The sequence below is a fragment of the Leptonotus elevatus genome, chromosome 6 (genome assembly GCF_054856555.1).
Source record: "Leptonotus elevatus isolate MCC_2025b chromosome 6, RoL_Lele_1.0, whole genome shotgun sequence".
NCBI lineage: Eukaryota > Metazoa > Chordata > Actinopteri > Syngnathiformes > Syngnathidae > Leptonotus > Leptonotus elevatus.
The window spans coordinates 17,620,235-17,634,518 of NC_141244.1; the positions used below are offsets into that span (position 1 = coordinate 17,620,235).

A 14,284-nucleotide genomic window follows, 5' to 3' on the forward strand; every position below is an offset into this window, starting at 1 on the left:
TGAACCCACTCGTGTATGTGTATGTGTGTGTGTGTGTGTGTGTGTGTGTGGTTGTGCACGCATGGCGGTGCGTAAGTTCTCTCGCTCCGAGGTCTAATGGGAAGTCCTGCTGAAATATTCATAGTGTCACATTAAGTTTGCAATATTTGCACTGGAAAACAAGCAGGATCAGACCTTAGCTAGCAGCCACATTACAAGCACTCCGCTCGGCCTTTAGCGTGACATAGCCGCACAGACGGTCCGTCATTTTTATTTTATTTTTTAAGGAAGAGCCACTTAGCATTTGAGCTTAAACCCAGTATTCAAACCGCCATTTTGCACAAACAACAAATATTTTTTCAAATAGACGCTTCCGCACAGATTCACACTGCAGGCCGTGCTGGATTTGCATGACAATAAAGCCTGGATATTCCAACTAAGAATGTCTCAGGCGAGCGCAGGCCTTTGCCAAAGCTAAATTGTTTGTCCATCTGTTTGTTAGTTAGGCTACATTTACACGATGCTCCCGGAGGCTGTGACAGGCCTGTTATCCCAAAACATAGTGCGTCGTGGGATTTTGGATCTTGCTAAGTCTTGCTAAGTCTTTCAAGTCTTGCTAAGTTTTGTGACAGGCCTTGGGACACATTTTATTTTGAAACACGTAAGAGGCAACTTCCTGATTTGTAGGGGGAGATGAACAGAGGGGTCCATTAATATTCTGGTGTCAAAAGAGCCATTTTAGGCCAAAGAAATAACAAAAAATCAGTCTGGAACCGTAAAACATTTGAACATTGTGATGAACGAAACAGTGTGTTAGTGTTAATCGAATATGCTGTGCTGAGCTGCACCATAACAGAAAAATATGCAGGATCCAATTCATTTTCTTCTACTGTTTGTTTTTAGTTTTTGGATTGTTGTTATTGTTTTTTTCATACATTTTAGACTTTTTTGCATTTCTGTCAAATTACTGGCATTTTTTGTAATTTTATGGACATATGGTCATTTTATGCCTCTCTTCTTCCCTTTTTGGACATTAAATTTTTTCCTGCCTTTTTTGCTATTAATGTTCTGACATTTTTGGCAATTTTACATTTTATGGTAAATATCAGGATTCATTGTTTTGTTTTGGGGCATTTTATAGTTACTTCATGAAGTTTTCTTTTCTTCTTTAAAAAAAATCTATTTTCTGACTTTTTTTTCTCAATTCCAAAGACATTTTAAGATAATTTTCTTATTTTGTTCTTTGGGACATTTTACGTTTACTTATTGAACATTTTCTTTTTTATTCAATTCTCTGACATTTTTGGTAATTTTATGAACATTTTCTGGTTTTCCTTTTCCCTTTTGAACATTTTGTGGTCACCTTTGGGACATTTTTAGGCATTTTTTTATTTATTTTTTTTAAGCTTTTGTCTATCTCTTTTTCTGACAACTTAAAAAATTGGACTGACATTTTTGGAATATTTATTCATTTTTTTTATTGAATCATTAATTGATATAAATATTATTTTATCCATTATTTTTAGAGATCCACAGGAGAGGTACTAATGACCCCTAGAATCTAGCAGGGTTCGCCAATTCCGGTCCTTGAGGTCCGGAGTCCTGCAGGTTTTAGATGTTTCTGCCCACTAGCACACCTGATTCATATAATCAGCTCATTAGCATGCCTGATAACAATCCTGATCTTTAGTATCAGCTGTGTTGGTATGCGGAAACATCTCAAACCTGCAGGACTCCGGACCTCAAGGACTGGAATTGATGAACCTTGATCTCGGGGTTCCATTGATTGATTCCATAGAGACTCAAACAGTTGATAAATACCTGACTCTAAACCTTTTTCCTGATTCTTACCAAAAAGTTCTGTCTTCTTCCTTGGCTGTCCTATGAACTATCTTGCAACATCACCACACAAGAGCCCCCCCGCTTGTAAAGAAAAGTCTTTCAAGTATCCTGATATTAGTTTGCGCGTCAGCCACATGATGAGCACTGAGATGCAGGGAATGTGTTCTGCTCCATCATTGTTTAAGTGGACTGCTTCCTCCTTCCTGTCTCACAGTGCTCTTTATTGCCTTGAGCTTCTGGGAGTATTGCACATTAGTCATATGGCTCCGTAATGCTTATTTCCCCCATGAATATGTGCACACAACTGGACTCATATCGGCACCCACATGCCATAAATAAAACCAACGCTACACACACACACACACACATACTGACAGGCCTCGTATTGATGATGTTGTATTAGACGGGAACGAGCTAATAAATGGACAGCGTCCGTCAGCAATACATTCCGAGGAGATGGCGATAACAGGAAGAATGAGAGCGAGATGGAGACAGCCAGTAAAAGAACATACGGGCTGTCTCGGATGTTGCAAAAGGATGGAAAAGAGTGCAGAGGTTAAAAAAGGTGGAAGGCGGGAGGGAAAGCCAAGGAGGACGGTTGCGTGATGGGGGCGGGAATAGAGTCCTCATTGATCCCGAGACAGGGGCTATCATTCCGCTCGGCTGAGCAAGGCTCAGTGCTGCAGGGCACCAATCAAACGATGAAGGGACCGTCGTATGCTCGGGAGGGAAATACACATGAATATGTGCGGTGACATGCGGAACAAGAGCGGAGAGTACAAAGAAGACTCAAAAAGAATCCAGCTACCTTGAAAAAAGAAAACAGCCTCCTATGAAAATTATTCACCCAAAAATGCTTTTAAAATGAAAAAAGTAGGTTTTATTGTCTTTTTGCCACAGTCTTGATAGGGTAAAAAACGATGTAAAAAAAATGTTCTGTAGGAAGCCTAACCGTGAGAGATAATGTTAAAACAAAATAGTCAAGTTATAAATATACTTCGCTTTTGATAGCTTTTTTTTTATATTTCCTTGTGAAAACACGATGCTATTATGTAAGTGTGTGATCCCATTAAGAAGTCATTATGTCCTCCCAGAGTGTGTGAATCAGTCATCGCAAGACTTGTTTGTTTTCCTGCTAGGCCGTTAAAAGCTTCTGATTGCAGGGTTGGGATTGTAACCCTGTTAACAGCACGGAGGGAAAGTGTGAGGTCATCACGACAGCGAGAAGACAGGAAGCGGTTGCGTTTTTGGGCGAAATAGATCAGCCCTGCCTAATGCTTGTGAAAGTACAATCGAAATCCCAAGACAGACATAAGTGGCACATTCCTGCGCGGTGGCTAACGATGTGCTGTCATTGCAGGCAGCCTCGGGGCAGACACGGAAGAGCGATTGGTGGAACATCTCTTGAATCCCGCCCACTACAACAAGCTGATCCGTCCCGCCACTAACGGCTCCGAGCTGGTGACTGTGCAGCTCATGGTGTCGCTGGCCCAACTCATCAGTGTGGTGAGCATACGACACTTCTCATTGCACGCTGGACATCTGATAGCGGTGGAATGACTAAAGACACAATAATGTGGTGAAAGTCGAGTTGAAATCGATTAACTCATTCACTCCCAGCCATTTTCACTGAAGCAATCCCCTTCGCTCCCGGATTTTGACTGATTTTGCGTTCTATTGCTATAAAAAACAAAAGAAAAAGTCTCCTCTTTCATCAGGAAAAAAAAGTAGATTTCCATCAGTTTCCATTTTACAGCAATTAGCAGTAGAATATAGCTAAGTTTCATCATTATTCACAAATCAGTTTGAAACAGTGGGGAAGAGAGCTCTTTGCAACATGGCCCTGGTTGATCTCGGATACTCTGTTGCCACCTGCTGGGCGTTTTTGTAATAGCTACCATTGCTTCAAGCATTCTCTTCATTTCTGAGGCTTGTATATGCACTAGCATAAAAAAAAACGTCTCCTTGGGAGGTTGGTAATATTTAAAATAGAAGGTATTTATACGTTTTTAGGAGCAAATGAGTTAATGGTCGATATTTTTTTCGTCACGTAAAGACACATTTCTCCGGATTGGCATAGAAACAAATAAAAGCATCCATGTATTTGCATATTTTCAAGTGAGCGTGCTATAGGTCCCATTGTTGGTAAATAGTTGTACAAACGGTTATCATGACACATTATCATAAAGCAAATGTCCCAATCAAGGTTATTATAGTTAATGAAAACTAACAAAATAATTAAAACTAAAACTGAAAAAAAAAGTAACAAAATAAATCAAACAAAAATTTTGTTTTTTGTTTTTGTGTTTAAACAAAAATGTTTCCCAAACTAACTAAAATAATAGCAAAAATGTCCTTCGTTTGCGTCGTTGTCAATTAATATCATAGCTGAGCCTTTGGCTTTTAATTTTAAATGTATTAATTTTGGTATTGCTATACATGCATTGTGACAAAAAGAAGGAAGGAACAAAATTACACAATACTTAGTGACCTTTTTCTTTTTTTATATTTTGCACTCGACAAATACTCCATACATTAAAAAAAGAAAATACAAACTAATACAGTACTAAAACTAATAAAACCTGAACTAAAACGAAGCACTTTCCCAAAAAATAAAAATATTAAACACTAACACAATAGCAAAATTAAACACTAACAAAAAAAAGAAGAAATAAAAGCTACCTATAATGAAATTTTTGGTTAGTGCATGTTGTAGTATGAATAAAGTTCTCATTACCACGCAATCGTTGCCCGTCCAATTTTGGACATAACAGTTTGTCTACAAAAATGTAGCTTCACTTCGGGCCGCTGATACGAATCTTTTGAAACAAGCGGTGACCAGAACAGTAGAAGCTAGCAAGGCTAACCGCTATTGTCATCCACAACAAGCTTATTTTCATACTCTCTGATACTAGACAGTTGGCTGCTCCAATAATCTTCCATCATATTACATACACAATAGGCCCTGCTTTTGGTTATTATCATTGTTATGGCTAGTTTTGAATAGATGTAATGCAAAAAATTTTTATTATTATGTTAATAAAAACAAGGAGTGTGTACGACTCATCTTTGATTTATGCCGATGTCATTAACTTGATTGATTTAATGTGCTGATTTTGAAGCGCTATACAAAATGGATGGATAAATTGGGATCATTTGGATGCAAAAGTTAGGGCATACATATTATTTCTTATATGCCAATGACCTCAAAATCCACCAGCTTTCTACTCATTATGCTGCATTCGATTTGTACAAAATGGTCTCTAATTTGTGATAATTCAACGATAACGACTACATCTGGAAAGTATTAATGCACTGACGCTGACTACTGCTATACGGCACTTAAATTGATTTTCCCGACTGCAAAAAGTGATTTGTGGTCAGCTCTTATAGTGAGAGCTGAAAATGAGGCAGTCTAATGATGTAAATCCCAGGAAGTCAAGTGCTAATTAGCCGAGCTAAATTCCTTATCTTTGATTGAATTCTGTGCAGTATGTGAGATCTTTGCGAATAAAGTTAAACTCCGCTGATTTAATAAAACGGATACATAATATCTTTGTGTATTTAGGGAGCTTTTCCTTTAGGATAAGAATCCCGCTTTATAGCAAATCATCTAACTTTGCTGCCACACATCAAATGAATGAGTGAATTCCCTCGTAGGATTTTGTCCAAGTACAAGCCCTGGCTGGAATTCACCCAAAATGACTGCTTCATACCAAAATGGCAGTTTTTTTTTATGTGGATTTGTGAAACTGCTGTTAGGGGCTAATTTGTGTGCTATCAAGTGAGTTTTGTACGTCATGTTTGGGACCCCTAAATTACAAATGCTGTAATGCAGTTCAAGCCAGATTTCTGTCCAAAGTATATTGTACCACCGACCTGAGCAGATATTCTTCAGGTGTTAGCGGTTAGCATGGCTTCTCCATCTTCTTGACGGTACTTGTCACAAGTTAAGCATCTTTTCTGCCATGCGGAGGCAAGGATTCGTAACTTTAAGAGCGGATCCGCACCATGAAAGGACAGCGTTTAGCTGTGTTAGCTATCGCTAGCTTGTAGCTGGTGCGGACTCAGAGCAAGTTAGCTTAGTGCCTAGCATTCCCCTGGTAGTTACTGAGCAGCTGGGAAAGTAGGCAGGATGAGTGACTGTTTGAAGTGGACTGGTTAAAATAATTAATTTAAAAAAAGTTGTTGAAGGTAAGTGTTATCGCGATTCGGCGGTACCATATGCTAAATTGATACTGGCCAACTATAGTTTTACAATCATCTTAAAATGTGTATCTCCTGTTCTTCTTCCGCAGCATGAACGTGAGCAGGTGATGACCACAAATGTCTGGCTGACACAGGTGACCCTTCACTCTTAAATACACAAACATGCACACGCGCATTAGGTCTAATGAGGTGGAAGCATCCTTATGCCAATAAACAAATGAAACAATTCTTATAGATGAAATACAAATGCATGTACAGCGGTACCAGATAAGTTAACAAAGCATCTGCCTTTCTTATGAAATACAAAAAAATATATTGTCGCAAATTTAAAAATATCTCTCCTTTCCACTGGGATGTACGTCAGGGTGGATGTATCATGTTACAAAAGAGGATCTTATGACACAGTGGGTGTTTACTTTGTGAGTCTGTCCTTTTTAGTGACTCAGCATGTGAAAGCGCTGACTAATGTGACAGTGACTGAGCTCTGACCATCTCCTAATCTGCCATAGTATTTAGATTTGACAGCTGTAAATACAATTATGTAAGAAAATAATGCAGCCGCAAAACTGTGTTTATTAGTTGCGGTTGCAAAAACGATCAATAATATTATTCAATTAATCCCTCTGACAGTGTCACTCAAAACTGGGCATTGTTATCTTTGAAAATTAGATTTACCGTCGTTCAAGGCTCCGATTTCATTAAAATAAAGACTGCACCTTGAGCAGTGCATGCAATGACAGCCAGATTTATGTTTTCTTCTGACAGCGAAGTGTGCGCGCAAATTAGGACAACGTGCACATAAATATGGATCCACACATGAAAGCCAATGACTGGCATGTCATTTCCACATAATTCATGATTGGATTATTTACAGATTGACGCACAATGTGCACACAGTAGCGGCTGAGTGAGGGCAAGGATTTACGACATGTAAGCGAGCCGTCAATGCTCTTTGGATGAGAACGGCGGGCAACCAAGGCCGCCTGTCGCGAGCCGGGACGAATGGTGATGAGCAGGATGCATCACAGCTGCAGCTTGGCCGTGTGAAACCTCAAGCCCCTGTGTGGCCATATACCACACACAAAAAAAAATGTTGGATTCCAAAATAGTTATGTCAACCGTTTACATGAAACTGAGTTAAGTTTTAGAGAAATTACAAATGACTGTGACGTACCAAATTAAAGGGGAATTCAAAAATAAAAATAAATTCCTTGCCTTTACGAACGTCTCGGCTCACCCGTTTTTCTAGGTTTGGCCATGTGACGTTCGCAATGCGAGCCCGAAGACACGTTGTCGTCAGTTTTAGGTGATAACAGGGGCTAGTGCGAGATAAAATGTGGCTTTATCTTTTGAATTATTATTCCACAAACACAATCTTAATCACAAATGGGGGCACCTAGAAAGTATTATATTTCCACTATTTTGACCCGACTTCTCCTTTAACAAGCCAGTTTCATTTTACATACATAAAGATATTTTAAATACCAACTTAACGTTGAGGTAAATGTACTGCAGTGAGTTCAATTCAATTGTATTTAATATTTATATAACGACAATTCAAAATAGAGTTTATCTCAAGTTACTTTACACATGGAGAAACCTCAAGTAGACCAAAGACTGTAAATAAACTAAAACCAAACATTATGTGGTCTAAAAAAAAAAAATGTTTGGCTAGGAATGCAACCCAATCGTACAGGAGGTTTCATTAATGTGCAGTTTTTGTACAATTAGAATGAACTAAATTGAATAAATAATTGAACTGTAACATATTAGTTATGAAGTAAAGAAAATGCACATAAAATTGAAACTCGCCTTATTTGCTGTCATTTTGTCACATGGTTGCTCCAATTCTAAAAAAATGCTTAGGAAAGGTGCCTTGCTGGAACATTGATCTCATTCTTTAGGTTACTTCTGACAACCATTTTTTATGTTACCCATAAGCTTTTATGAAAGAAATATTTTAAGTCACGGGCCAATACGTGAAGACGCTTGAGGAAAAGAAGACCTGGATATTTTATTAGGTTTTTTTTTGGTCATGATTTTATTAAATCTGTAGAATTTTTTAACTGTTGTACAGCTTCCTTGAGGGTCTTGAGGCTTCCATATTTAATAAATAATAATAATAATAATTATTATTATTATCTTTGGAGAATAAGCAACGAATTGCAAGTAAGTTACTGTACTACACATCTGACTAATCACATTTGTAGCCCATAATTTACACCGTAAAAAAAAAAGAAGAAGCCAGCTTCACTTTTAAAGAGGACAACTGAGGGCAGTGAATTTCCACATTAACAAAAGTGTAGCCTCTTGAGTGATTCTCACTGTTAGTGTTGGAAAAAAGAAAAACAAGCACATGTGGATCATTAGAGAGCTTTTTAGGGTTCATCAAGTTTCACACTTGAGCAGTGCTTCTCATTATTTTTGTTAACCCACCCAGGAAGACGAAAATATTTTGCGGCCCCCGACTCCCTGCCGCGAGACGTTTCTCTAAAAATGAAAAGCACATCTGCGCAGAGGCGTTAATACTCCTTGCACACTCTCTCTGACAATGAGACCGCCACTGCCACCTACTGTAGTGGATGTGCAGTTACAATTGTCCAGCCCAGCCGCACTCGACCGCTACGAGTGACCCAAAACATGCCAAACGCGTTCAAGACTATAACAACAACACCGTGGTCACAATTTAATCAAGCGAATTGCTTGGGCTCAAGCCTCCCTTGTAAAAAGCGAACCGGACGACTGCGCGTCGGTCACGCCGACGTCACGCTGATGATTTAAAGAAGGAGAGACAAACTCTTTCCTCTCACCTCTCAAGATGTCCTCCCAGTGCTGATGTGTGACATTGCGCCTGTTGCTCTTGTTTTGAAAACCGGCCCTCAGGAGTGGCAGGACTACCGCCTGACTTGGGTCCCCGAGGAGTTTGACGGCATGATGAAGGTCAGGCTGCCCTCCAAACACATCTGGCTGCCTGACGTGGTGCTCTACAACAAGTGAGTGTTCCAAAAAAAAAAAATAAGTAAATAAACTCACGCAGCGCAGGCTAAATGGCGGGCATTCATGCAGGGTAACCTCTCTACGTTAACTGCTCTCAAAGCACTTTGCCTCATTTGTCCATCCGCACGCATGCACGCACACACAAGTGGACAGGCTGCATGGTGGGGGGTGAGGGTGGGTGGGGGGGGGGGTCTGCTAGGTAAGGTGCCAGCCTGCTCATCTGGTGCGATTAGTAACTCAGGCGCATGCATGAAAACACTTTGACACCGCCATGTGCAAGCTAGAAGAGAACAGACTTTGTTTGGATATTTTTCCCCACTGGAGATAGAAATAACATGTTGCATCGTTAAAGAAAACGATTTGCTAACTGAATCACATTAGCTACCAATTTATGTTACTTTGTTTAAAAATAATAATAATAATAATATATATATATATATATATATATATATATATATATATATATATATATATAATTAAAAAGTGTCCTAACATGCAGGTCCTCCTTACTGAAACAAATGCATTAACTGGAATCGACAGCACTTTAATTAGGATGAAGATCACACGTGGTGTAATGCACTTTATGGAGTTTCTTTTTAATTATGATTTTTCACATAGGCATTCATCATACTAGCGCACAGTAATTGTGCCGCCTATTGCACAAAATGGTCACCCTGCATGTTTTAATTGACCTTTTCATAATCTTTCCTTTTGTGTATGCACTTCCCTTATCAACTGTAGCACTTTGGACACAATACATTTTTGCATTACATTTATTGAGTAGTCCATTCCCATCACTCATCTCGTGTGTTTTACATTTTAGATTTAACCCCCCCTTGCTTCCTGTGTAAATGTCAGCAATGTGGGAAATCATCTGGCGAGGGTCCCAGTTTTCATGGAAACCAAATGAAAAAAATCCTTATTACCTGATCAGAGAAAACATAGTAGAGAACTCTGAAAGGAAATAAACATCAAAGTGTAATTGATTAGGGTCAATTCTCAAGTTTACAATTAAAGATGAAAAAAAAAATTATGATTAGAGTTTGATTCTGGTGCCCCCAAGTGACCTAAAATCAGCTATTGCAGATTTATACCTCACAACTGAAAACTTCAGCAATTTTTGGGTTTAAGTTACAAAATACAGGAGGAAGCTACTTATGTTAATATTAAGTACTTATACACTACCCAACCTACAATAAAAAATAAAAAAAAGAGCCTGTTAATCTTGATGACTCCAGGCTGGCTGTTGGAAAAAACTTTCTCAGTATGACAATAATCTCTCTTGGCAGCAGGTTTAAAGATAATTGATTAAATGTTTAAACTATTTTTGTTTAATGACTTTGAGGCCCCTGTGTTAAAAACAAAACAAAAAAACAACACTATGAAGGACCAAAGCTGCCAAAATTCAAAATAAATAAATGACTAAATAAATAGATAAATGACTAAGAGTGAAAATAAAAACGGATATAAAAAAATATAATAAGAAAATTAAACAAAAAAATATGTATACATAAAGTAAATACAACACAAGTTTTGAATGATATATATTTATTTATATACATCATTTATTTATTTTGAATTTTGGCAGTTTCGGTCCTCCATAACACACAGGCAAATGTTTTTCTACATTCACATTATCTGCACATGTTGCTAATGCAATTTAATACAAGAGCTGGCCCGACCAAGGGAGAAAATAAAAAAGCCAGATAGTGAGTAAGAATTTAATTACACGAAAAGCAGTAGATTACATAGAAAACGTTTAATTCTTTAGCTGGTATTAAATGAAATGATTCAAAAGACCATGTTGTAAATGTAGGCTACCGCTCATGCAATGAAGACAAACTCTCAGCCCTTTAAGTTTTCATGACAATAAAACAATTAATATTCTTGGCTTGGATGCTCAGATTTGCATTAACAATAAATACCTTATTCTTTGGTACATGTTTTGTACCCTAACAATGTTTCATTTAATTAGGTTGAGCAGTTTTCCGGTACAACAAGCGCATGCTAATAGCTAGGCTAGCATTTGTGAACATGCTAACCAATATCTATATACTGTACATTTGGTGAAGGGATTCAGCGTTTATTCCCTTGCGACTTGGACAAATTATTTGAAATATTCTGTCCACTTTTAACCAACTTGTTGACTACACAGCTCAAAGTAATTCTGGAAACACTCTACCTTAAGATACAGTCAGCCACTGCCACACCCATTTAACTTCAGGTGCCGCCATTTTAGTCTTTAATTAACCTGCAATTTCTATCCCACCGCCAACTGTGTTGTAGACTACCAGCAGAAAAGTCTTTATGCATACACTTAACAAAAACAAACACAATACTTCTGTTTATGAGCTGAAATCTAAAATGCTTTTTTTTTTATGTTAAATTATGTATTTATTTATTTATTTTTGCTAAATGTTGCCTTAAAGGCCACCATGCTCTGAGTGTCAGGCCCCTTATAGCTGGCTATGGATATGCCTGCCTAAACAGACAACCCCCTTTTTGGTTCTGATTGACAGGCAAAAATTATTGTTTGTAACTGTGGTTGAAATTCGTTCTTATATGTAACTCCATTGTATGTTCCTTTTAATTATACACCAGATCAAATTTGATTTAGCACAAAAAAAAAAAAAACTCCATGACATTGGAGGAGCAAAATATTAGACCGTTTTCCATATGATGCAATGCAGTTTTATGCCACTGCAAACCACAACCACAATAATAAATCTATTTGGACAAATACAGTACATTGACAGTCCTCATATTAAAACAAGCGTTAATTACATTACGTTAACTCTTTGGTCTTGTCAATTTGTGCAAGTGTATCTAATGATGTGGCCAAGGAGTGTAAGTCTGTGTGTGCGGTTGTGCAGTCTTGTCTCCCTGTATGCGTGTATGTTGCTATATTTGGCGGTCTGTAAAATCGAGCTCGTTGAACTGGTTTTGCATAATGAGATTTGTCATGTTCCACTGTTCTCTATGCTCAGGGGGGAAACACGGCCTCCTGTCACACTTTTTAGTTTACGTTATAAATGTTTCAGGGGAGGCAGGACGGTGAACGCGGGGCTAGCACGGCTGCTTCGCGGTTTGGGGGTTTGAATCCCGGCTCTGGCCTTTCTATGTGAAGTTTACATGGTCTACCTATGTTCTCTGCATGTTGCAGGTTCACCGTCTTCCTTCCATATTCCAAAAACATGCATGTTAGGTTCATTGAAGACTCTAAACTGTGGTGTAAATGTGAGTGTGAACGTTTTTTTTGTCTCTACAGTATGTGCCCTGCGATTGGCTGGTGACCAGTCCGGGGTGTTCATCACGCCTAACGTCAGTTGGGCTCCAGCTCAACTGTGACCTTAAAACCCTTTTCACACTGCACTCGCTCAGTGTGAGAGTTACGCGGCAACTCGGAATGATAAAGGCACCCTGGTTGCCAGCGTGCCCATATTTGGAAGTGCTGACAAATCAGCCTACCAGGAAGTAAAAACAGAGACTTTGTAGCTGGCGAGACTGCACCTGGACAAGTTGTTTTTTCTTTGTTGCAAAAGAAAGCCATGACGTTGCTTATTTTAAGGAGGAGGAGGTGATGAGGAGCAGAGAAAAACTAACAGCTCAGCGGGAACTTGGATAGATATGTGTAAATAAAAATAACACTGCCAGCTCCTCTCCTATTGGACGCATTTGACGTCATGACGACGCTCTCGAATAGAACAATTCGAGGTACCTTGCCATTGCCACACAAAGAATGGGTTCGTTGACAACACACACTTCTTGCTAAGTGCAGTGTGAAAAGGGACTAGTGACGATAAGCAGTGTCCTCCACCTCTTGACTGTTTATTTCTCCCGCCCCCCTCCCCCCTCTCTTTCAGTGCTGACGGCGTGTACGAGGTGTCATTCTACTCCAACGCGGTGGTCTCCTACGACGGCAGCATCTTCTGGTTACCGCCGGCCATCTACAAGTCAGCCTGCAAGATCGAGGTCAAACATTTCCCCTTCGACCAGCAGAACTGCACGCTGCGCTTCCGCTCGTGGACCTACGACCGCACCGAGATCGACCTGGTGCTCCGCGCCGACGTCGCCAGCATGGACGACTTCACGCCGAGCGGCGAGTGGGACATCATCGCCCTGCCGGGTCGACGGAACGAGAACCCAGGGGATCCGGCCTACGTGGACATCACGTACGACTTCATCATCCGTCGCAAGCCCCTTTTTTACACCATCAACCTCATCATCCCGTGCGTGCTCATCACCTCGCTGGCCATCCTGGTCTTCTACCTGCCGTCCGACTGCGGCGAAAAGATGACGCTGTGCATCTCCGTTCTCCTGGCGCTCACCGTCTTCCTGCTGCTGATCTCCAAGATCGTGCCGCCCACGTCACTGGACGTCCCCCTGGTGGGCAAGTACCTGATGTTCACCATGGTCCTGGTCACCTTCTCCATCGTCACCAGCGTGTGCGTGCTCAACGTGCACCACCGCTCGCCGACCACGCACACCATGCCCCCGTGGGTCAAGGTGGTCTTCCTCAACAAGCTGCCCGCCTTGCTCTTCATGCGCCAGCCCAGGAATAGCTGCGAGAGGCAGCGGCTACGCCAGAGACGGAGAGCCCAGGAGCAGAAGGAGGGCGGGCGCGGCGGGGAGGCGGGAGCCTTGATGGTGGGGCTCGGCTTGGGCGGCGGCGCGGGGACGGCGGGGGGGACTTCTACGGGAGTGTTTGCCAAGGAGGACGGCGACCCTTGTACCTGCTATGTGAACAGAGCGTCTGTCAAACAGTTTGGAGGGGATCTGGCGAGTACGGGAGGGGGGTCCGCGGACGGTCTGAACAGGGTGAGAGAGAACCGGGAAGGGGGTTCCGGGACTCGTGGCAAGCAAGCAGCAGGAGGAGGTCAGGCTCTGACTCAGGCCATCCTGGCTCAAGCCTGTCCGGGTTTCGACGAGGCTGTGGAAGGAGTGCGCTTCATCGCCAACCATATGAAGAGTGAGGACGATGACCAGAGTGTGAGTATCATCTTTCTGTCTATTTACGGCCCGCGATTGAAAGGCCGGAGAGGAATGTTGATACTTGAAAATAGCAAGCAAGGTTACATTAGCCACTCACTCGCCACAACATTTCACAGATCTGCATTGACGATGAGATCCGATCCCAAAGGTGAAGCTAAGTTTTGAGAGCGCTCTTGAAAATGTCCATCTAACGTGTTTGATTGAAAGATCTGACACGACAGGCGAGACGGTTTCACTGAAAACGTGGGTCTGTCCCAATGTACTG

The 14,284-nt window shown here is 40.7% G+C and overlaps 1 protein-coding gene across 1 annotated transcript in view; it reads left to right on the forward strand.

Moving 5' to 3' along the window:
• The window catches only part of chrnb2 (cholinergic receptor, nicotinic, beta 2), a 29,817-nt gene that overhangs the window by 9,275 nt on the left and 6,258 nt on the right, over positions 1–14,284 (forward strand). Inside the window, exons 2-5 of the mRNA XM_086078383.1 lie at positions 3,182–3,327; positions 6,120–6,164; positions 8,914–9,023; positions 12,891–14,016. Of these exons, the coding sequence (XP_085934509.1) occupies positions 3,182–3,327; positions 6,120–6,164; positions 8,914–9,023; positions 12,891–14,016 (1,427 nt within the window). The remainder of the gene's footprint in view (positions 1–3,181; positions 3,328–6,119; positions 6,165–8,913; positions 9,024–12,890; positions 14,017–14,284) is intronic.